This window comes from Carettochelys insculpta, chromosome 1, assembly GCF_033958435.1.
Source record: "Carettochelys insculpta isolate YL-2023 chromosome 1, ASM3395843v1, whole genome shotgun sequence".
In the NCBI taxonomy this organism is placed as follows: Eukaryota; Metazoa; Chordata; order Testudines; family Carettochelyidae; genus Carettochelys; species Carettochelys insculpta.
In genome coordinates this window covers 301,999,980-302,025,011 of record NC_134137.1, presented here as the reverse complement: position 1 = coordinate 302,025,011, position 25,032 = coordinate 301,999,980, and the positions used below count along the sequence as shown (strand labels likewise).

At 46.9% G+C, this 25,032-nt stretch overlaps 1 protein-coding gene across 2 annotated transcripts in view; it reads left to right on the top strand.

Annotated features, from left to right (window-relative positions):
* The window catches only part of METTL25 (methyltransferase like 25), a 131,143-nt gene extending 107,233 nt beyond the window's left edge, over positions 1-23,910 (top strand). Inside the window, exons 10-13 of one of the 2 annotated variants that reach the window (XM_075012233.1) lie at positions 20,588-20,662; positions 21,253-21,324; positions 22,446-22,545; positions 23,523-23,910. In XM_075012233.1, coding sequence (XP_074868334.1) covers positions 20,588-20,662; positions 21,253-21,324; positions 22,446-22,545; positions 23,523-23,560 — 285 coding nt within the window. In that variant the 3' untranslated portion in view covers positions 23,561-23,910. The remainder of the gene's footprint in view (positions 1-20,587; positions 20,663-21,252; positions 21,325-22,445; positions 22,546-23,522) is intronic. The other variant, XM_075012224.1, reaches the window with a different exon arrangement.
* Positions 23,911-25,032: the final 1,122 nt, after the last annotated feature.

The following is a 25,032-nucleotide window of genomic DNA, read 5'->3' as shown; positions in this document are numbered from 1 at the left end:
ATTTTCTTATGCGTCATGTTTGGCGGGGGAGGTCTTTTTTGTCCAACTGGAGTATATAGTGGCATAGAAATATAAGACATTCCTTTTCCTCAATAAATGAATTTTCTATACTCTCAGCGTTTCCAGATGGTCATGATATGAAAGCACTAACCTAAACTCATGCTCTGAATTTGTGTTAATACATTGTGCTACCACTGAACTACCATGCAGCTTTTAATATTAAAATAAAGAAGTGAAATATTTTCGCCCCAGCTGTCGAATGCCAGAGGAATAGAGCCAGTTCTGCTTTGCTTTAATTCATTATATAACCAGATTATGGTTGCCTGAAAGTTCTAACAATGAAGGGAGGCAGTAAAAAGAGCTAACTGGGATATTAAATAATGCAAAAAGTCTCCAGTTGTAGATTAAGTCTATGTTATATTACAATAACAACTTATATTTAAACAAATCTGTGCATGGAGAGCAAATATACATTAATTCGTTTCTGATTCTGTAATGACCAGCTGTTAATCTTCAAAACTGTGTAAACAAGTGAAAAGTCTGGCTAATCTAACATGCTTCTGGACTGGTACTCTGTTTTAAGAAATTAGTGTTACAGAGTTGGAATAAGAATATTTTCATGCTGATCATTATCATTCCAAAGCAGGAAGAGCTACATATGAGAAGGATATATTTGGCTAAAGTCCAATAATAATCAAGCATGGTGAACCTGTAGACGTTATTGAAAGAGAGGACCTTTAGTATTTTTCCATTTTCTCACATTAGTAGTGTTATTTGTATGGCTATATTGTTTAAATTGACTCATAACATTTCATTATAAATTCTTGCTTTTATGTGATGTGCAATTAATTTAGGATAAAAATGTGCTCCTGTTTGCACTGTGAAGATTCCTAATGCCTGTTTCCCCCATGAATGTGGCTGCATTAGATCCATTTAATCTTTGATGGACAGTCAAACCTACCACATCACTGGAGCTAAAAAATAACCCTGGGGGAGACACTACATTTGCCTGCCTTTTTGTTCAGTTCTAATAGAGTGATGGTCAGGATGTGGGGGAAATGCTGTGGCCGAGAGAAGGAGGGAGTGGAGGCGCAAGGAAAATATTTATTTGCACTTACACTTTACTAATTTTAGACTCATGCACACACAATATAATAAGGCAAAAACACTGGCTATCAGCTAAAGAGAGGAAAGGAAGCCCTTTTTTGGCAGATTTCTTACTCATTGACCATATACTCTTCGTCACTTATGGTCCGATGAGGGGTACTTCTTGCTTTCACAGACACCTTGGACAGAGACGGCGGGAGTGACAGGTTCAGGGGATTTTACCATCTCCTGCCTCCACAGGAGTGTCCATCCTGCCACTTATCGTCTCCTTTGAATTTTTTTCCCGAACAGGAAAAGAAAGGATGGGTTTTTCTCTCTTTCTAGTTTTGCAGCTGTCCAGTAGAAAATATTTCAGCTCCCTCTGCAGTCTCAGCAGGAACCAGAGTAGGGAATAGGGCTGTTTGGAAAAGGGAAGGAATGGCAGCTCATTTGTAGGTGCTCTGCTGCTCCTGAGCAAGCCAAGGGAGTATGCATTTTTTGCCTTTCAAGCTGATCTTTCACCTCTGTAAATCAAGTCAAAGTTCAAATGTTTGTAAATACCTCAAAGAACCTAAAACAGGACTCAGACATTCTCAGCTAAATTAAAAATGAGGTATTTTGCAAATTCAGTTGGTACTTTTACTTTTAACAGTCATAAGCCGCGTCTACATGTGCCGGCTACTTCGAACTAGCCGCACCAACTTCGAAATAGCGCCCGCCAAGTCTACACGTGGCGAGCGCTATTTCGAAGTTGACATCGACGTAAGGCGGCGAGACATCGAAGTCGCTATCCCCATCAGGAGATGGGAATAACGCCCTACTTCGACGTTGAACGTCGAAGTAGGGCACGTGTAGCCGATCCGCATCCCGCAACGTCAAAATAGCGGGGTCTGCCATGGCGGCCATCAGCTGAGGGATTGAGAGACGCTCTCTCCAGCCCCTGAGCTCTATGGTCACCGTGTGCAGCGGCCCCTTAAAGCTCCCCACCCCCTGCCTTCCTGTGCAGGAAGCTGAGAAAGCGTGCAGGCGGCAGCATTGCCACGCAGCCAGCCTGCACACATCTGTACAGCCCCAGGCCACCCCCCCCGCGATGGCCACCCGCCAGCCCCCCAAGCGCCCCCCAGGGCACCCCCCCCAAAGGGGAGCCAGGGCTCCCACCCTGGCAGCCAGCCCTGGAAGAGGCAGCGGGGCCCCTCCTGGACGGAGGCCGAGATCCGAGACCTGCTGGGGCTCTGGAGCGAGGAGGAGGTGCTCCAGGTAATGGGGAGCAAGAGGTGGAACGCGGATGCGTTTGCTCAGCTGGCCGAGGGCCTGGCCGCACAGGGTCACCCTGCCCGCACTCCAGACCATGTCCGGAGTAAATTCAAGGAGCTGCGGCAGGGATGCAGCCAGCTGATCTGGGGCCGCCCCCGCCACTTGCCCCTTTTACAGGGACCTCAGGTCCATCCTGGGCCCCTGGCACACCTCCTCCCCGCCGGCCACTCTTGACACCTCGGCCGACAAGCCCCAGCAGGCCCTGGAGGCGGAGTCCTCCCCAGAGGCAAGCCCCGCACCCCAGGGGCCCCCCCAGGAACCCACCCCTGGGACACCGGAGGTGGAGGAGGGGGAATCGTCCTCCAGTGATGGGGGGCTGCGGATCATCCTGGCTTCCCGGAGCTCCAGCAGGGCATCCGCCCAGAGGGTGTCCCCCGACCATGGGAGTGGACCGTCAGGTATGTACCCCCTCTGGTGCACACCCCCGGGGTTGAGGGGTGGGGCAACAGACATGACCAGGGTCCTCCACATGCCCAGATGACCATGGCCCCGAGGACAGCAGTGGCATGTCCCTCAGAAGAGTGCATCAGCCCCTGCCCCCCAAGCAGGACAGCGCCATGCCCCATCCCTGGGGATGGGGGGAGCGGAACCTAGGGTCCCCCGGGGGGAGGCGTTGGGACACCCATCATCATCAGCAGCATTTCCCGGGGACGGGGATGGGGAACCAGCAGCAGAGGGGTGGGTGGACAAGGGCCATGGCTCGGAGGCCACACTAACGGCTGTCTCCACTCTTCTTCCCCCCCTGTGTTCCGCAGCTGCACCATCAGAGGGCCCGGAGAGCGCTGGCAAGGTGTCAGTGGTCCCGGACAGCCCACCGGGGCCATTGCTGCAGGCCAGCCCCTCGGCGGAGCACCGACCAGCCCCAGGGCGGGGCCGACGGCGGACCCAGCACCACCACAGGACGGCGACGGACACCCAGCTGCTCACGACCCTCCACGGCAGCTGGAGGTATCAGAGCAGCGCCTGCGGGTGGACGAGCAGCACCTGCAACTGCAGGAGCGGGCGCTGGCCTGACGCCAGGAGGCATGGGGGGGCCTTTATGCGCACTTTTGAGCGCATAGCAGACTACCTGGCTCCCCATGCCGCGCCGCCCGCTGCTCTGCCCGCCCTGTCCACTTCACCCGCCACTCCACCCGCTGCTCCACCCGCCATCCCACCACCTTCCACCACCACGGGGCCTTCCGCTGAGGGGGAACCTGGGGGCTGCTGACACCCGCTGGCCATATCTGCCGGTTCGCCTGGCCCCCAGCCAGCCTCTGCCAGGGCTGAGGCCAAGGCGAGGGTCGTGCCCGCCAACCCCAAGCGCTGGACAGTAGGGGGTGCGGGGCCCAGGACGTGCCCCCCACCCTTTGTACATATCCCCATTATTTTTTATATAGTTAGTAGTAGACCCCTGTTCTTTTATGATACCTACCCCCCATGTAAATAGTTCTCCCCTTCCTTGTGTTCCACTATTTATCATATATATATATATATATATATATATTTGTAGTATTAATGAGAGAATTCACCATTTTGTGGTTTCAAGAACAACAGGTCTATTTTTATTTGCAAGAAAAGCGGGGGGGGTGTGCTCTTGGGTGCTCTGTGGTGTGGGCGTAGGGGCAGAGAGTGTTGTGGAGGATGGGGGGGGGTGCAGTGGGGGGCCTGCCAGCGTTCACTCCGCGGCCTGGTCAAAATGGACCCGCAGGGCCTCCCGGACCCGGGTCCCCTCGGGGTCCACCTGGCGATTGGGGGCAGCGGGTGGCTGCATGTCAGCCCTGCCAGCCTCCACAGCCCAGCCCTGAAAGAATGCCTCCCCCTTGCTCTCCACCAGGTTGTGGAGGGCGCTACATGCGCCCACAATCTGGGGGATGTTGGTGGGGCACGCATCAAGGCGGGTGAGGAGACACCTCCAGCGCCCTTTGAGGCGGCCAAAAGTGCGCTCAACCACCTGGCGCTCAACATGGTTTAGGCGCATGTTGAAGCGCTCCTGGCTGGCTGTGAGATGGCCCGTGTAAGGGTGCATGAGCCAGGGCCGGAGGGGGTACGCCGCATCTGCGACGACGCAGAGGGGCATGGTGGTGTCCCCCACAGGGATTTCCCTCTGAGGGATGTAGGTCCCCGCCTCCAGCTGGCGGCACAGGCCCGAATTCCTGAATACCCGGGCGTCGTGGGTGCTGCCAGGCCAGCCAACATAAATGTCCAGGAAGCGGCCCCGGCTGTCCACCAAGGCCTGGAGAACCACCGAATGGTAGCCCTTCCTGTTCAGGAAGCGTCCTCCGCTGTGCTCTGGAGCTCAGATGGGGATATGGGTCCCATCCAGAGCCCCGAAGCAATTTGGGAAGCCCAGGGTGGCAAACCCCGTGATGGCGGCATCCGGGTCCCCAAGCCGCACAAGCCTGTGGAGGAGCAGGGTGTTGATGGCGCGGACGACCTGCAGGGGAAGCACATGGGAGAGCACCAATGAGGGGTGTGCAGGGTGTGTCTGGCCCTTCGCCCCCAGGGCTGCTCTCCACCCCCAGGGCTGCCTCCCCCTCCCAGTGGGTCCTCTTATCTCCATGAGGACAGCCCCGACGGTGGCCTTGCCCACTCCAAACTGCTGCCCCACGGATCGGTAGCTGTCTGGAGTGGCCAGCTTCCAGACAGCGATGCCGACCCGTTTCTCCACGCTGAGGGCACACCTCATGGCAGTGTCCTGGTGCCTCAGTGCAGGGGTGAACCACTGGCAGAGCTCCAGGAATGTCTGCCAGCTCATGCGAAAGTTCTGGAGCCAGCGGTCATCGTCCCACTCGCTGAGCACCAGCCGCTCCCACCAGTCGGTGCTCGTGGGGTAGCTCCACAGCTGGCAGCGTGTGTGGCAGGGGGAGAGCGGGGCGGAGGACAGCAGGGTCTGGGGTTGCTTCCTCCTCCCCTGGGGGCAGCTCCTCTTCCAAGAATAAAAGGTGGTCAGCTGCCTCCTGCATGGCATTGAGCAGGGCGAGCACTGCTCCTGCAGGGACGGCTGCGTGGACCTCTGGCTGCTGCTGCTGCTGCTGCTGGGGGTCCATAACTGCTTTGCCGAGGTGTGCGTGCCTGTGGCTCTGCAAACCGCGTGCTGTGCAGGCTGAGTGTGTCGGGGAGGGGCCCTTTAAGGGAGCGGCTAGATGTTGCCCCGGAAGTGCTAGTCCGCCCTGTGACCCTGTCTGCAGCTGTTCCTGGCACCCTTATTTCGATGTGTGCCACTTTGGCGTGTAGACGCTCCCCTGCAGCGCCTACTTCGATGTGGTGCTGCCCAACGTCGACGTTGAACATTGACGGCACCAGCCCTGGAGGATGTGTAGACGCTATTCATCGAAATAGCTTATTTCGATGTCGCTAAATCGAAATAAGCTATTTCAATGTAGCATGCACGTGTAGACATAGCTATCGTCTGTTTAATCTAAACTATTCCCATCCTAGATAGGTAGCCTATTTTCCCCAGCCCAATGTACAGATTCCAACAAATGTCTCCAAGTATAATAAAAGTTGCTGTAAAAGAACACTCAAGAGCCTTTTGTAATTTAGTTTTTAAGAATTTGTCATTATAGTGTGTACATTTAATGCATCCTCGTGTAAGATATGTTTTAGTGTGCTTAGATCATATCTATTGTATTTTTAAAGCATAATGAGCCAAGTTCAGTGCTGACATGTACTCTCAGTTTGCCATTGAGTTGTCCTAGTTTTATATGATTAAGGAAAGTAACCAGCTTAGTTTCCAATACTTCTGTCCTTGATGGACATCTAAATATGAAAGTCTGGAACTTTGTGATAGTAATGTAATGGTATTTTCCCTTATTATTTGTAGAAACCACTGAAAACTATGTATTCTTGACTTGTTTTATATCAATACAATAACACTGATAAATGACAAAGATTAAGTCTTGTTTAAATCCAATTTTCACCCTTTTTTCAGCCAATGTCTTAGAACCATTGCTATTGTTTATACTATCAAAACAAAAAGCAGTCAAGTAGCACTTTAAAGACTAGCAAAATAGTTTATTAGGTGAGCTTTCGTGGGACAGCCTAATAAACTATTTTGCAAGTCTTTAAAGTGCTGCTTGACTGCTTTTTGTTTTGATCGTGTATAGACTAGCACGGCTTCCTCTCTGTTACTATTGTTTATACTGTTTGTTGCAGTCTGAACTCCTGAAGAGGTTAGGTCATTTAAGTATGAATTCTATGTAGAGATCACCATCAGTTTCTATTCTACATATAGAGAAAAGATATTAATTTGTCACCTTGAAACCATCTTGTCACAACATCCAAGCATATAAGCTTCTCTATTAGTTGTACCTTACTTTTTTTACTGAGGCTATGTTTACACTTCAGAGCAATTTCAGGATACCAAGGTATCCCAAAATAGCTACTAGACATCTATGGAACGCACCTGCTATTTTGAATTTTTTTTTAAAATACAGGGTGCACTATTTTGGCATCCCCATACACCTCGTTGCCATAGGAGTAGGGGATGCCTTGAAAAGGGATGCCTTGAAATCATGCAGTATGTAGACAGTTGGCACTGGGTGCGTGTATACTTACATTCCTCTTTCGAAAGAGGAATGCAAATGAGGTAAATTGAAAATGCAAATTAGGTATAAATTTGCATATCTGGAACCCTATTTACATATTCTAATTTCAAAAGAGCTTCTTTCGAAAGAAGAAAGCCAGTGTAGACGCTGCTCTTTTGAAAGTAAACCCCATCTTTGAAAGAATCCTTCTTCCCGTTAAATAAATGAAAGAAGGATTCTTTCGAAGATGGGTTTACTTTTGAAAGAACAGCATCTACACTGGCTTTCTTCTTTCAAAAGAAGCTCTTTTGAAATTAGAATATGCAAACAAGGTGCCAAATATGGAAATTTATGCCTCATTTGCATACCTCTTTTGAAAGAGGAATGCAAGTGTAGACGCACCCCCTGTGTAGTCAGCACCAAATGCCGAAATAGCCTACTTCGAAATTAACTCAAAATAGGATATGTAATTTGCATAGTGCAAAGTTCATATCTTATTTTGAGTTAAGGGTGCAGTGTAACTGTAGCCTGACTAATGGTGCTTCTTTTGGCTTGTAGTCAAAATATTTCACACACAATTTAGGAACTCATCCAGAAGCATCCAGTTGAATATGTATTATGGAGATGCAGTAGCAATTCCATAGTTTAGGCTGAGCTACCTTAAGAGCTTGTTTGTCTGTATATGTTGTAAATATGATTGATTTTCTAAACCCACAGTGTTTTGTCAAAAAGTTGACCTCCTACAGTTTTTCATTCTCAATTTTGCGCAATATAATGTTAGTGGTATTTAAATTAATGGCACAGTAGTAAATTGCATAGATGGAAAGTAACCTTGCAGCAAAAAACATTATTCACTCCTTAAAAATAATTTAACTGGCTCTCATATTTGGCATGTTGCATCTAGAAGTCAGAAAGAAAAATATTCTGAATCCCCTAATGTAGCTTTTTTATGCAGCACATAAAGAGAAATGTTTATTTATCATCATATAACCTGCTGTCTTTTATTATTCTTATGATGTGAGTTACTTTTTATGAGTGCAAACCTTCATTTGTGCAGTATATAGAACAGTAGTACTTTTAATCTATCCAATAAACAAGTGTGTTTATATTGTTTTAACATTCTTGAAGTAAATGGATTCCATGCATTTTTAAGAGATTGCTTATACTGTAGTAATTTCATTTGTGTGTTTTCTTTACAATCATTAATTTGAACCAGCTTATGGGTGTTCCCAAGGAGACTTGCTACACATTGGATTTACAGTGAATATCTAATTAGTCTTCATCAGTGCTTTTCTTCTAGGAAAAAAGGTGCTGGAATCCAAGTGTTTCCACACCCTGTCACACCAGACTGCTGCCAGTCTACATACCCAGAGGGAGAGAGAGATCACAACCCAACCCAACCAAACACCCACTCAGACAAAACCCCAGCTCATAAAATAGCCATAATACCTGACACAAAACACACACACATAATCCCAATACATAAAATATCTCTAATGCCCAACCCAACACAACACACGCACAGTCCTAATACACAAAATACCCTCAAGCCTTACACAAAATGCGCACTCCTCTAACCCAGTTGCACACAGCACAGCCCCAAATACACCCTAGAACACAAACACATATGTCCCCATCCCCACCAACAGCAAGGCACAAACCCACAGCTCCAAACTAGTCTCCCTGCCCCACACCTCCTGCAATGCTGTGCCAGGTCGTTGCCACCTCTAGACCCACAGGGCATCTGGACAGTGACTCCCTGCAGCAGCCTGGTGCTCTGGAGAAGGGCAGCTGCCTAGCCAGGCACCTGCTTCCAGGAAGGGGGAGGCGAGCCCTGAGAGTGGCAGCCAGTGGACTGGGGCGCCGAGCGTGGGAGAGACAGGAGGGAAGCTGTCATGGAGTGAGCGGGGCAGGGCGGGTTGTGGACATGGGGTAGAGAGGGAGCAGGTAGGGCATGGGGCAGGTGCAGGACAGAGTAGGCTGCAACTAGGGAGAACCAAGCAAAGAGCACCAGGCAGGAGGCAGGGCTGGCTGTGGGCTGGGGGTAGGGCATGGCAGTGGGGATAGAGTGGGCTGTAGACAGGAAGAACACGGGGTAGGGCACCAGGCAGAGGGCAGGACAGGCTGTGGGCTGGGAGGACTGAGTGTAGAGCACCAGGCAGGGAACAGGGCGGGCTGTGGAGTGGGAGAACAGGGTGGAGAGCACTGGGCAGGGGGCTGGAAGCAGGCAGCAGCAAGACCAGGTAGGGAGCTGTGGCCAGGTAGTGTGGGGGGTCCGGGCACTGCAGGGTGGAAAGGGGGCGCAGCCAACACTCCCTCTCCCTGCTAGGCACAGGTGCTACCCAGGTGCGGGGCACAGACAGCAGTCCCCAGGCTTCCCAAGGGGCTGCTGCGCCCTTCCCAATGCCCCTGAGCAAGTTGCTCCCTGGTTCCTGCTGCAGCCAGCAGCCCCCGGGGCGCTTCTTAGCTGCCACTTTACCCCCTTCCCCTCCTCCCTCACAGTCCCAACCCACTGCAGCCTTAACCCTCCTTGGACCTCCCTGTGGCCCCAACCCGCCGCCAGGTTTACACTCCCTCCCCTCCGCAGCCTCAAACCACCCCCTGCCTTAACCCTCCCCCACACAGCCCCAAACTGCCCCCCACCTGCCTTACACAGGAGGGGCCGGTGGCTCCTCCACTCTCCCAACCAGAGTGGTTCCCAGCACCATGTGGCCATGCATGAGCCAACCAGAGCAGCTTCTGGCATGGCGTGGCCATGCATGAGCCACTTGGATCAGCTACCAGCGTGGCATGGCCATGCATGAGCCACCCAGAGTGTCTCCTGGGGCAGTGTCCTGCCCCACACTGGGAGAAAAGGTGCCAGAATGCTCTGGAACGGCATTCTGGCAGAAAAAAAGCCCTGGTCTTAGTTAATCTTACTGTTTATTTCATCTACACCCCAGATATAACTGTCACATCTTGCATCAGTTATCAGCATACTATTTATTCTGTAACTGATACCCTCTTTTCTTGCATTTGTTTCTGTGGAAACTATATGCCTTTCTAAATTAGTTCCAAAGGGAAGAAATAGTTTCATTTCAATGTGTTCAGCTTCCTATGGTATTAAGAACAGATTCACATATTATGGCCATTGCAATGCCATGTATTTGAGAAGGGAATTTCAAGGAAGCCAAAGGAACTGAGGTGCCCAAATCCCATTAAGCTCTTTTTAAAATCCCAGTCTTACATTTACTAGGCTAGATAATGCCTGTGTGTGGAAATGCTTCCATAGGGGCCAGGAACTATGTGACGTTCTGTTCACGGACTTCCTTTGAATTCATGCATGGTTTGTCTCCTGGGCTCGTGCCTGGAGAGGTACTCCAGCATCGCTTAACAGCGTTGAACCAACACGGGAGGTAACAGATACCGATTATAAGCTCTTGCTCGATTGGCATAGAGAATGCGCGCCACGGGTTGCCTTCGACGGTGGGAGAGATCGTCGCATCTCAATGGACAGTTACCACCCGCCTCAAGCTGGGCAGCCCCCAGCCAGAAGGGTACTGTCTCACCACGGTTCACCAGCCACCACGGTTCACCTGCCTCACTGGGTGCATGAGGCTTAAGGTTCCCAAACCTGACAAGTGACCTGAAAGCTGAGCACCAGGCAAACCAATAAGAAAATCAACAAGAAAAGGAAACCATCAAAGTTTTAAGCTTGCTTGCTGGAATGTATGGACCATGCTGACCGGTTTGACTGAAGATCTTCAGGACATCAGCGACACCCGAAAGACCGCTGTCATTCAATGAGGAACTGAAGAGGCTCCAACTTGATGTTGCTGCTCTGCAAGAGACGCGACTTGCAGATTTGGGATCTCTAAAGGAAAAGGACTACACCTTTTTCTGTCAGGGTAAAGCCCAAGAAGAACCTAGGGAGCTTTGCCATCAGAAACACCCTTCTACAAATGGTGGAATTAGTCATGGGCGGATCAGAAGGACTCCTTCAGGCCATACTTCAGACTTGCGGCGGTCCTGTCCACCTGATAAGCGCTTGTGCTCCGACCCTGTACACCACACCGGAAGTAAAAGACAAGTTCTATGACATGCTTAGTGCTGCCATAGCACAAATACCTGCTCGCAAACAACTGTACATTTTGGGTGACTTCAGTGCAAGAGTTGGAGCTGATCGTGACTCACGGCCTTCCTGCTTAGGCCACTTTGGTGTGGGAAAAATGAATGAAAACGAACAGCATCGTCTCGAACTTTGCACGTACCACAATCTGTGCGTCACAAACACATTTTTCCAAACCAAGCCACAGCACAGAGTGTCATGGAGACACCCACGCTCAAAACACTGGCATCAACTAGACGTGGTCATCGCTAGACGTGATAACCTAGAAACACAAATGACTGGTTCGAAGCTAACTCCAATGAGATGATTCCAGCCATTGAAAAGAAGCGCGCTGCACTCCTGGAGTACAAATGCTTGCCGAGCCAGAGTACCCTGCAAGCACTCAGAACAGCCAGAAAAACAGTACAGCAGACGACCAGGCACTGTGCCAACAACTACTGCCTCGAGCTATGCAGCAGCATCCAGACCAGTGCTGACTTTGGTAATCTCAGGGGAATGTACGAGGGCATCAAGAAGGCATTAGGACCCACCCAGAACAGAATGGCACCTCTGAAATCCAAATCTGGTGAAGTCATCGCTGACAAAGCCAAACAGATGGAGCGCTGGGTCGAGCACTGCTCCGAGCTGTACTCATGCGAGAACATTGTGGTTGATACAGCCCTCGATGCCGTTGAGCTCCTACCAGCGATGGACGAACTGCACCAGGAACCAACTGTGGATGAACTGAAGAAAGACATTGACAGCACTGCAGTAGGAAAGGCCCTGCGCCAGGATGGTATACCACCAGAGGTAATCAAGTGTGCCACAGACACTCTCCTGGAACCCCTACATGAGCTACTGTGCCTGTGCTGGAGAGAGGGAGAGGTTCCACAGGATCTGTGCGACGCTAACATTGTAACCTTGTATAAGAACAAAGGAGAAAGAAGCGACTGCAACAATTACCGTGGAATCTCCCTCCTAAGCATCACTGGTAAACTGTTCGCTCACATCATCCTTGGCAGACTCCAGAAGATTGGTGAGAGGGTGTATCCCAAATCACAGTGCGGATTCCGCACAGAGAGTTCTACCGTTGACATGGTCTTCTCTCTGAGGCAGCTGCAGGAGAAATGCAGGGAGCAGAGGAAGCCACTCTATATTGCCTTCATTGACCTGACCAAGGCCTTCGACTTGGTCAGCAGGGATGGACTGTTCAAACTGCTCCACAAGATAGGCTGTCCACCACGGTTACTCAAGATGATCCAGTCTTTCCACAAAGACATGAGAGGAACCATCCAATATGACAGACACATTATCAGATGTTTTCAGCATCAGGAGCGGTGTCAAACAAGGATGCGTCCTTGCTCCGACATTGTTCGGGATCTTCTTCGTACTCCTCCTGAAGCACGCCTTTGGATCTTCAACAGAGGGCTTCTGTTTTGCACACAAGATCTGATGGGAAACTGTTTAATCTTGCAAGGCTGAAAGCTAAATCTAAGGTGCGGGAAGTCCTCATCAGAGATATGCTGTTCCCAGACGACGCTGCTGTAGTGTCACACACAGAGGACCATCTTCAGAAACTGTTGGATCGGTTCTCCAAAGCATGCAAGGACTTTGGGCTTTCCATCAGCCTAAAGAAGACAAATGTACTTGCTCAGGATGTTGCTGAACCTCCATCAATCAGCATTGACAACTATACGTTAGAGGTCGTCCATGAGTTCGTTTACCTCGGGTCCACCATCACAGACACCCTGTCATTGGAGTCTGAGCTAAATAGGAGGATCAGAAAAGCAGCCACAACTCTGTCCAGACTCAGTGAGAGAGTGTGGAATAACATCAAGTTGTACACCCACACCAAAATGCAAGTCTACAGAGCCTGCATCCTCAGCACCCTCCTTTACAGCAGTGATTTTTGGACCCTGTACGCCCACCAGGAAAAGAGGCTGAACGTCTTGCACTTGCACTGACTCAAGCGCATCCTTGGAATATCATGGAAGGACAGAGTGTCCAACAGTGCCATCCTTGAGCAAGCTGGAATCCCAACCATGCACACCCTCCTCAGGCAGCAACAGCTCTGCTGGCTTGGCTACGTCCACAGGATGAATGATGGAAGGATCCCAAAAGACATCCTGTATGGTGAGCTAGCCTCTGGCAAAAGACCTCCCGGACGCCCCTGGTTCCACTACAAAGATGTTTGCAAGAGGGACCTCGGGGAGGTAGACGTCAAGCCGGACAGCTGGGAGGAGCTGGCAGACGATCGCAGCAGATGGAGGCAGGAACTGCACAAGGGCCTTCAGAAGGGTGAGATGAGGATCAGACAGCTAGCAGAGGAGAAGCGAGCCCACAGAAAGCACAGTAAGGACCTGCCAGATCCCCATTACACGTGCAACAGATGCAGCAAGGACTGTCACTCTCATGTAGGCCTTCACAGTCACAGTCGACGCTGCAAATGATGATCCCAAATGGAACTACGAAGGGCGCGATCCATAGTCTACATAGACTGAAGGATGCTACTACTACTACTACTTTGTCTCCTTTTAGAAGACACAGACAGCCCACATACCCAGTAGATCCTTTGATATCTTGTGGCCACTGGGATCCACTGGAGAGTATCCAGATGGAGGCCTTCTCTCTCCATGATTCTGTGCTGAGCTGTGGCTTGCATACCAACATTAATGTAATGTTAAATAATCTTTGAGGCCATTGACTACTTTAATTTCCATATGGCATTTCAACTAGTTGCACTAGAGTGATAATGTTTACACACGTCTCCCTCCTTTACCCCCTCACAATCTGTCAATCTTACAAAGGAGGGCGCCTGATTCAAAAGGAGAAGGTAGACCGATCAGCTAAGGTGCTTGTACATGGCCACAAGAAGCCTGGGAAACAAACAGGAAGAATTAGAACCCTTTGCACAGTCAAAGAAGTATGAGGTGATGGGAATAATGGAGACTTGGTGAGATGACTCACATAATTGAAACACAGTTATGGAAGCGTGTAAACTGTTTAGGAAGGACAGGCAGGGGGAGAAGTTACACTGAACGTAAGAGAGCAGTATGATTGCTCAGAGCTCCAGTATACATAGAGAGAAAAGCCAGTTGAGATGCTTTGGATTAACCTTAGAGGCAGAAGCAACAGAAGTGATATTGTGGTTTGTGTCTGCTCTAGATCAACAGATCGAGTAGATGAGGTAGACGAGGTATTCTTCATTCAACTAAGAGAAGCTTCCAGATCACAAGCCCTGGTTCTCATGGGGGACTTCAATCACCCAGACATTTGTTGGAAGACCAATACAGCAGCACACAGACAATCTAGGAAGTTTTGGAGAATGTTGGGGATAACTTCCTGGTACAAATGCTGAAGGATAACTTCCTTGTACAAGTGCATGACTAGGGGCCATGTGCAGCCTGACCTGCTACTCAAAAACAGGGAGGAATTGGTAGGAGAATTAGATGGTGCTGGCAACCTGGGCTCCAGCAATCATGAGTTTATAGATCTCAGGATCTTGACAAAAGGAAGAAAGATGAGCAGTAAAATACAGACTCTTGATTTCAGAAGAGCAGATTTTGACTCCCTCAGAGAACTGATGAGCAGGATCCCCTGGGAAACAAATATGAAGAGAAACGGAGTCCAGGAGAACTGGTAGAATTTTCAAGAAGACTTATTGAAGGCACAGGAACACACCATCTTGATGTGCAGTAAGAAAAGCAAATATGGTAGGCAACCAGCTTGGCTTATCAGGGAAATCCTTGGTGAGCTTAAACTCAAAAAGGACGTGTATAAGAAGTGGAAACTTTGACAGATGACTAAGAAGGAGTATTAATGTATTGCTCAAGAATGCCGGGGAGTAATCCAGAAGGTGAAAGTACAGTTGGCACTGCAGCTAGCAATAAATGTGAAGGATAACAAGGAAGTTTTCTACGGGCATGTTAAAATAAAAAGGGGGTGATCAGGGAGGATGTGGGACCATTGCTGGATGAAGGAGATAACCTTGTAACAGATGATGTGGAAAAAGCTGACGTACTCAATGTTTTTTTGCCTCTGTCTTCATGGACAAGGTCAGCTCCCAGATTACAGCACTAGGCAATGCAGTATGGGAAGGAGGTGGGCAGGCCTCGATGGGGAAAGAACAGGTTAAGAGTGATTTAGAAAAGCTAGACATGCACAAATCAATGGGTCTGGATTTAATGTATCCCAGGATATTGAGAGAATTGGCCAATGTCATTGAAAAGCTTTGGCCACTATCTTTGAAAAATCCTGGAGATCTGAAGAGGTCTCATTTGACTGGAAAAAGGCAAATATAGTGCCCACCTTTAAAAAAGGAAAGAAAGCCAAGCCAGGGAACTATACACCAGTCAGCCTTACCTCAGTCCCCAGAAAAAAAGTGGCAGGAATCCTCAAGGAATCCCTTTTGCAGCACTTGGAAGAGGGGAAAGTGATCAGGAGTTGTCAACATGGGCAAGTCATGCCTGACCAACCAATGGATATGATACACCTTGACTTTGGCAGAACTTTTCATATAGTATCCCACAATATTCTTGCCCATAAGTTAAGGAATTAGTGATTAAATACATGGACTGTAAGATGGCTAGAAAGCTGGCTAGACAGTCCAGCACAACAGGTGGTAATCAGGGGCTCGGTGTCTGGTTGGTGGCTGGTTTCAAGTAGAGTGCCCCAAGAATCAGTTCTAGGATCGGTATTGTTCAACATATTTATTAATGACCTAGATGAGAGGATGGATTGCATCCTCAGCAAATTTGCTGATGACACTAAGCTAAGGGGACAGGTAGGGATAGGGTCCAGAGTGACCTAGATAAATTAGAGAATTGTGTTGTAGGAGCAGCAGTGATCTGTATGTCTAAAAAACCTGTTACACCTCCCCCCACGCCTTGCTGAATGCCTGTAAGATGGCTTTCTCACCGTCTTTCTCTCCTGGAATGTTTGTGGAGATGAATGGGCTGTCTGAACAGCTGGAAGATTAGAAAAGCTCCCAGGTAGATAAGACATGTGGGACTCCAGTCAGGCAAAAATCCCATGCCCTGTGCCTGGACACTGCCTGAGGTGGGATTTGAACCACCAGACACAGCCAAGTCACCTCTAGCCACAGACCAGAAGGAGCAGGTCCTTAAAAGGGGAAGGAGCCAGGTGCTTGGGAGCATGCTCACGAGATTGCCCTTCCCGGGAAAGCCCTTTGCCCAGACTGGCTGGCCAGTGGTCCGCTGCGTTGCATTCCACTGTGCCTCAGGAAGACTTACCTTCATTGCACTCTCTATCACTGGGCTGTAGGAAACTTACCTTGCAGAATCCTGAAATCTCTAGTGCCATGCCTGTCCTGGGAGCATGAGTATGTCTATGTGACCCTCTTCTCCCCAGCCCCTTTTCTTGAGCTTAGTTATCAGAGTAATAAATGTGCTGCTTTCCGCCAAACTCTGGTGAGTCATTAGTCCTCCCTAAGCTTAGTAACTGGCCCAATTTTGCTAATAGACTGGGCCACAAGAAATCTGATGAGGATCAACAAGGACAAGTGCAGAGTCCTGCACTTGGGATGGAGGAAACCCAAGTATTATTGCAGACTGGGGGCCAACTGGCTAAGTAGCAGTGCGTCAGAAAAGGACCTGGGGATTACAGTGGATGAAAACCTGGATATGAGTCAACAGTATGCCTTGTACCCAAGAAAACTAATGGTGTATTGAGGTGCATTAGGAAGAGCATTTCCAGCAGATCTAGAGAAGTTATTATTTCCCTCTATTTGGCACTGGTGAGGCCACATCTAGAGTATTGCTTCCAGTTCTGGGCTCCCCAGTATTAAAAGGATGTGGATGCTACGGAAAGGGTCCAGCAGAGGGCAATTAAAATGATTGAAGGGCTGGAGCACGTGACCTACGAAGAGAGGCTGAGGGATTTGGGCTTATTTAGTTTTCAGAAGAGAAGCATGAGGGATGATTTGATAGAAGCCTTCAACTTCCTAAAGGTTATTCCTATTTGGTTATAGAAATAAGGGGATAAAGAGCTGGCTTGGCGGTCGGGTGGAACAGGTAGTGGTCAATGGCTCAATATCTGGATGGCGGTTGGTTTCAAGCGGAGTGCCTTAAGGCTCGGTTCTGGGGCCAGTGTTCAACATCTTTATTAATGATCTGCATGAGAGACTGGATTGCACCCTCAGCAAGTTTGCAGATGACACAAAGCTAGGGGGAGAGATAGATATGTTGGAGGGTAGAGACAGAATCCAGAGTGACCTGGATAAATTGGAGGATTGGGCCAAAAGAAATCTGATGTGGTTCAACAAGGAGAAGTGTAGAGTCTTGCACCTTGGGTGGAAGAATCCCAAGTATTGTTATAGTCTGGGGTCTGACTGGCTAAGCAGCAGTACAGCAGAAAGGGACCTAGGGGTTATGGTGGATGAAAGGCTGGATGTGAGTAAATGGTGTACCCTTGTAGATAAACAGGCTAACGGCATATTAGGGTGCAGTAGGAGGAGCCTTTAGAGCAGATTTAGAGAAGTGTTTGTTCCCCTCTATTCGGCACTGGTGAGGCCACATCTGGAATATTGTGTGCAGTCCCCCCACCCCCCGAGTATAGAAAAGATGTGGATGTGCTGGAGCAGGTTCAGTGGAGGGCAACGAAAATGATTAAGGGGCTGGAGCACAAGACCTATGAGGACACGCCGAGGGATTTGGACTTGTTTACTTTACAGAAGAGAAGACTTAGAGATGATTTAATAGCAGCCTTCAACTTCCTGAAGGGGAACTTTAAAGAGGAGGGTGAGAAACTTTTCTCAGTGGTGTGAGATGGCAGAACAAGGAGTAAAGGTCTGAATTAAAGAGGGAGAGGTGTAGGTTGGATATTAGAAAAGCTACTTCACCAGGAGGGTGGTGAAGCACTGGAATGCATTGCCTGGAGCATGGGTGTCCAAACTTTTGGCTTGCCTGGGCCGCATTGAGTGAAGAGGAATTGTCTTGGGCCGCATATAAAATATATAATATAGTTAATGTATATAAATCACATAATAATGTTAAAAGTTTACAATCTTGTGGGGCTGCATTACTAGCTGTCCAGGGCCGCATGCGACCCGCGGGCCGCGGGTTGGACATGCCTGGCCTAGAGAGTTGGTGGATTCTCCATCGCTCGAGGTTTTTAAGTCCTGGCTTGACAAGATCCTGGCTAGGATGACTTAGTTGGGGTTGATCCTGCTGTAAGCAGGGGACTGGACTAGATGACCTCCTGAGGTCCCTTCCAGCCCTATGATTCTGGGAGTCTACGATCCTATGATCATCTTACATTGTGTCATGTTGTATTGTAAGAGGAAAAGAAAAGGGAATCATGGGTTTGATGCAGATATTTGTGCACAGGGGCTCGTTCTTTCATTTCAAAATTAAGGCTTTGTATTCTGGGCAGTCAAATAAGAAAGCACATCTCTGTTTCTCTAAAATCCCCTGCTCACGCTCCCACCACAGAGCTGTACTGGATGTGTCTCCTAGGCAACAGCTGTTCCAGGGAAATGGTGGAGTATTATATAATGGTGTTGACAGACAAAGGGGAAATTAAAGGAAAAATCATGATCTTTGGCTTTTATTCTTTCAGAACAGGGGGCACAAGAATCACATGTACAAAATCACAATGTCAATACTGCATTAAAACAAAGTAAATTGAACATATCCCAAAACCAACTAAGAATGTGTTAATTTGTGGAGGGAGAGTAGGGAAGAGGCTCTGGCCATAGTATAGTCTCCTGTATTGCCTGACAGCGTGCACTGCAGAATTGGCATGCTCTTTGTTTCCTTTAGTGACTTGCATTCAAAGTAGAATGTCCGAACAGCCCAAAATCTTGTGCTCTCTATGTTCATATAACAGTTTTCATATTTTAAGCAGGCAACTTTTTACTCTTGCAACTCTGAGAACCATGTGTAAAATAAATGCAGCAGGTGCACAAATCCAGTAATTAGAAACACATCAAGTGTTGCTTGCATAGATCTGACACTTCATGTCTACATCTACACTAGCCAAAAACTTCGAAATGGCCGTGCAAATGGCCATTTCGAAGTTGACTAATGAAGCGCTGAAATACATATTCAGCGCCTCATTAGGATGCAAGCGGCCGCGGAACTTCGAAATTGGCGTGGCTTGCCACCACGCAGCTCATTCAGAAGGGTCTCCTTTTCGAAAGGACCCCGGCTACTTCAAAGTCCCCTTATTCCCCCAATCCTAGGAATAAGGGGACTTTGAAGTAGGTGGGGTCCTTTCGAAAAGGAGCCCTGTCTGGACAAGCCACACGGCGGTGAGCCGTGTCAATTTCGAAGTGCCGCAGCCACCCTCATGCTAATGAGGTGCTGAATATGTATTTCAGCGCTTCATTAGTAAACTTCAAAATGGCCATTTGCATGGCCATTTCGAAGTTTTTGGCTAGTGTAGACATGGCCCATGTGTGAAAAATGCACCTGTTAACTTGCGCGTGTGTAAATGCTGCTCTGTGAGAATTTGGACCGAGATGACAGACCGCCCCCTCTCACTGCTCAGAGTTCTCCTTGGTCCCAGCTGGGAGACAGACCCACTGCATCCTGGGAGGATCCCTTAGTAGACCCCAGCCCCACTCTTCCTCCGCAGAATCTCAAAGCCACCTGCTTTTCCACTTCTAATCCCATGGTATTCTCCAGTAGCTGACCACTTGTCTCCAGGCTTCAGTAGGAGGGCTGCACCAGAGTTCTTATTTTCATTCACTCACTCTTCCTGCACTGTGGGGCTGTTAAGCCATTGCTGCCGAGCTTGGAGTAGAGGCCAGCTCTGTTGTGCCACACCTCTCTATGGCTGTTGCCTATAACGTAAGCAGCATGATGGCCACTAACAGTGAAAGAGGAAGCTACAGGTTGTTTTGGCCAAATTCCAGAGGTCCCTGTGTCTTCTCACCAAAACCACCGCAAAACTATAGCACCTGCAATATCACAAGCATTGGCAATGCCACAACTAGAAGTCTGGCAAAGGAGAGGGAAGCTTCAGAGAATTGCAGGTGCAGTAATACAGAATTATTATAGTTATTTTACAGAGGAGTAATAAAGTCCAAGAGTCCCTTTGTGCGAGTACTTGCCCGTACTGAGTATTGGCACCTTGGCAGCCCCAGCCATGGGATTGGCTGGGGGTGGGGTCGGGGACCCAGCTGAGTACCAGCTCCTCTTTTGTTTTTGTTTTTGTGTTGTTTTGTTTTTTTATAAAAAAAGGTACTGACAATGACATATTCTCCCTCCCTTCACTCTAAGTAAGCCCTTTTGTATTTCTTTGTAATGTTTGAGACATAATCACTGTGGGAAATAGGAATGTTCCTTCCACTTCTGTGTATATTTCTCAATAATGGTTTCATGTGTTTGAATAATGAATATAACTGAATATTTCATGTTAGTGAAGAAGCTAATGTTAGTCAAAAATTCAGGTAATTGAAAACAAAAAAAAATTCTCACTAAAAGCATGACTATACGAAACAAACTAAAGTTCATTTGACTTTATCACTTCTAATTCGAAAGAATAATGTTGTTTCAGAAATTGCCTTGGCTAGGTGATAAGAATGGCTTTAATTGTTATCATCCATTTTTTTGCTCTCCTGCTGCAGCTCCCAGACAGCCGTATAATGGATTACTATGAAAAATACAAGCACAGAATGAATGAGCTGGAAGCATTTAATATGGTAAAAATCCCAGGATTAAAAACATTACCTTATATATATGTGGTAGGCTAGAATAGACTCCTGTCAAATGTTATGTGGTGGTGGACCAGCTTATATTGTGATATACTGTCTACAGAAAAACACTTCACTTGGAGGATATCCTATTCCAGAGCTATAGCAGGTGTCAGTAAAATAATAAAGAGAACACATGGAAGGTTCTTTTTCAAATGCGATTATGAATGTGAGAAAGAAATGTCAGACACCTTCTGAACCTGGATTGATCTCCAGAAAATTATTTCACAAACAAATAAATCTTTTAAAATTATTTCCCTCTTCATAAGCTTTCCACAACTTGTAGTATGACTTGCATATTAGACCATGTGTCAGAGCAAACTGAGTAAAATACTCTCTCCATGAACTTTGGATCTTTACTAGATTTTTCTGAAAATATTAGACAGAGAAGAACTGGCAAGGTAGCAACTTGTAAAGGGTTTTCTCAATAAAATGATTCACCTTCCTGGAAGTGTTTTCTGGGGATAGAGGGTTAGAATTTTTAGTAGAATGTTGGTTTCCTTTCCAAAAGCTGTGATTGCATCTAACCTTTCTTTCAGTTGAAAGTTGTTCTGGCTCCCTGTATAGAAGTTCTGTTACTTCTGGATCGTCTTTGCTACCTCAAGGAGAAGGTGTGTTTACTTTATATTTTCTGATACCCGAAGTCTCTTTAATTTAACCAAATTATTTACTGACTACCAGAGAGCTCTTGCTGCAGACTTACTATTCTCGTCATAGTTGCAAAACTGCAAGTACTCATTCCATCCTTGTCTAAACATATGCCCAGCAGATGTTTTTTTATTATTATTATTTTAAACAAAGCTGCAATGGTAGAGTTTATGTTCTTTTAACTGCACGATAATTACTAGTCTGTAGACAATAAAAAAAATTAAAAGCCTTACAAATCTCATTCCATGTCGAGTATTGGTATATTAACCATTACAATTAATATTGGAAGTCCTGAGCAAACATTACGCCGTGCATACTATCACTTTCAAATAACGATATTGTAAGAATTGATCTGCTGCCCACTGACATCAGTGGCAGTCTTTCTGTAGGCTTTGGATTATTTCCAAAATGCATATGGATTATTTTTATAGCTACTTAGTTAAGATATGTAGGTTTTTGGGTTTTTTTTTCATGGCCATATAATTAATTTAGTTGCACCTGGCTAACATATAGCACATCTGAGCTGGCCCTACACTGGCTTCCATTAGATTATACGCACTTACATTAAGTCTCAGCTTGTCCTAATTAACTCAGAAGTAATGATCACACTTATTTTGTTGCAATAACATGTTCTGCATCCAGTAGTAATTTGGTAGAAGGCTTTGGTGGTGTCTTTCCCGCTTTTCCTGTAGACTAAAGTCAAAATAAAGTTTTCTGACCTTTTCATATTAAGCACATTTGTATGAGCAGCTCTTTTTCCACTATATATTTTTCATTGTAATAGCTGCATTTTATCATAAGGAACATTTTTCTTTATTCTCTTCTACAATGCACTTGGAGCAAATGAGTTATAATAAGTGGAGGGGGGTTGTTCTAGCTGGTATTTTTACAGAGAGGCATTTCTGAAATACCAACACTATAAATTGTATAGAGGTCTGTATATTTCCCATACTGGGAAATCTGCACTTAGCACTGATTTACGGTCTCTAGATTTAATCTTGCACTGGCTGCTTCTGGGGGAATTCTGTGCCACTACATGTGCACAGAATTCATATACCCCACAGATTTAGTTGTTTCTCTGCAGAAAATTAAAGGGAAACCAAGAGAAGATGCAAGAGCATCATGCATCCCTCCCCAGCAGCACAGGCATGTCAATTCTGGCACCTGGAGCAGCAAGTGGAGAGGTAAATCACCTGGGTCTGGGGATGCCCGGGGGAATGTTTCTCTTCCCCCTCTCCCAAAAGAGAGGCAAAGCATGGAGCACACATGGAGTCATCTGCCACTGTCCTCCACATTTTCATAGAGCTGCCTGAGTGAGGGAGTGTACTGCTCCAGCTCTCTGACACCGGAATACCCCACTACTTGGATCCCGCTGGGCTGAACCTGCCTGCCCACACTGGGTGCACCTGCTGGAGAGCAGCAGGGGCCCACGGTCTTTCTAGGGCAGGACCAACATTTGCATTGTCGGGGTCAGGTGCAGTCTCACTGCTGACTGCCTGGTCCTGGAGTGAGAGGACTGCAGCATAATTTCCTACCTCTGTTCAGCCAGTGGCCCGTGTTTCCCACTACAACACTGGAGCCTTGACATTTGTGTACTGACAAATAAAAATGGCAGAATTTTAATATACTAAATATTAACAGTATTTAAAATATGTATGACATATTTTTAATTGTTTGGTGTGGAATTCCCTGAGGAGTAACTAGTTGATTCACAAGTTGTATTTTTCTAGACAGGATGAAATAGACAGAAATTATGGAAACTATTCAGATTGTTAAGGCCAAGTCTAAGTCAACTTATTCATATAAGAAATCTCATTAACTTCAATGATACTCTTTGCATGAATAAAGCTAGTAGGCTTTTGTCTTTAATTTCACTGCCTGTAATTCATAAAAGAAGAGACATGTTTAGTGAGTGGTAAACTCACATGACAGTATGCACGAAATAATTTAATGACTTTAAACCACAGATTGTTTTACTTTTAATAAACATTATTTTGTGAGTTCAGAAATGTTTCATGCATTTCATGGAAGTCAGCGTTTCCATTTTTATTTTTACTCTTATTTTTTTTTTTTTTGCCGTTTAAAATGTGGACCCTTTCCCATATCTTGGCTTTTAAGTCAAACACATTTTCTTGTGCTTTAATCATGTATCATTTTACAGGACAACATTGCCTGGTCTGGACTGGTAAAGTTATTTGATCCTGTGAAATCCCCCAGATGCTATGCAGTTGTTGCTCTGAAGAACTAATAATGCGTTCAAGTCGAAACAAATGCTAGATAGCTCACAGCTCTGGATCTGATACTCTGATTATTTTTCACTCCTGTGTTTATTTTGTTAATTGTTTGTTTTGTTATTTTAATTAACAAAATATTGTTTTATTATTATGTAAGACTCCAATGGTATATTATGTAACCATTTTGGTTTTACCTGTAAAAATAAAAAATTTGATAAGGATGAATCATGAAAAATATATCCAAAGTAAGTTTGAAGTTGTTTTATATTTTAACATGTCTTGGTATAATTTATTAAACTAACATTAAGCATCTGATTTCCCCAGAAAACTTCAGAGGCTGATATTGTGTGACTATTTTAAAGCAGAGCTAAAGGAATGTTAAAGGCTTAAAAAACGATGAGATAGTACAGTTCAGACTTGTCAGAAAGTGCCATTTCTCTTACTGTGTCTAGATTGCCAAGAATGGTCAGCAAAAATACGCAAATTGCACACCACATTTGTGTATCTGTTGCTGGCAGTTTTGTCGGGAGAGGCTCTCATGACATTTGGCCTATGCACGTGGGCCCAGATATCAGGAAAAAAACCCTCTTCCAAGGAAGACGGGGATGTTCACAGAACACTCCCATCACTGCAGACTTCTGCTGAGAGACCTCTGGTCTCCTGACAGAAGACTGCAGGTGTAGACATAGTCTCAGAATCATAGAACTGGAAAGGATCTCAGGGAATCCTCTAGTCCAATTTCCTGCACCCATTGCAAGGCTAAGTATTATCTAAACCATACCTCACCAGGGTTTGAATAACCTGCTCTGAAAAATCTTCAATAATGGGTATTCCACAGCTTCCTTGGGCAATTTATTTCAGTAGTTAACCACCCTGACAGCAGGAGTTTCTTTATGTTCAACCTAAACCTCTCTTGCTGTAGTTTAAGCCCATTGCTTCTTGTCTTATCATCAGAGGTAAAGCAGAATAATTTTTCTCAGTCCTCCTTGTAACAATCATTGACCAGGTCTACACTAGCACCCCCTTTTCAAAAGGGGGATGCTAATGAGACACATTGGGATATGCTAATGAGGCGCTGCAGTGAATATGCAGCGCCTCATTAGCATGATGGTGGCTGCGACACTTCGAAAGTGCCGCTTTTGATCACAGCTCATCTACACGGGGTCCCTTCCAAAAGGACCCCGCTGACGTAGAAATCCCCTTATTCCTATTTGGTTATAGAAATAAGGGGATTTCGACATCTGCAGGGTCCTTTCAAAAAGGACCCTATGTAGACGAGCTGCGTGCGAACGAAAGCAGCACTTTCGAAGTGACGCGACCGCCATTATGCTAATGAGGCACTGCATAATCATTGCAATGCCTCATTAACATATCCCAATGTGTCTCATTAGCATCCCCCTTTTGAAAGGGAGGTGCTAGTGTAGACATAGCCATTAT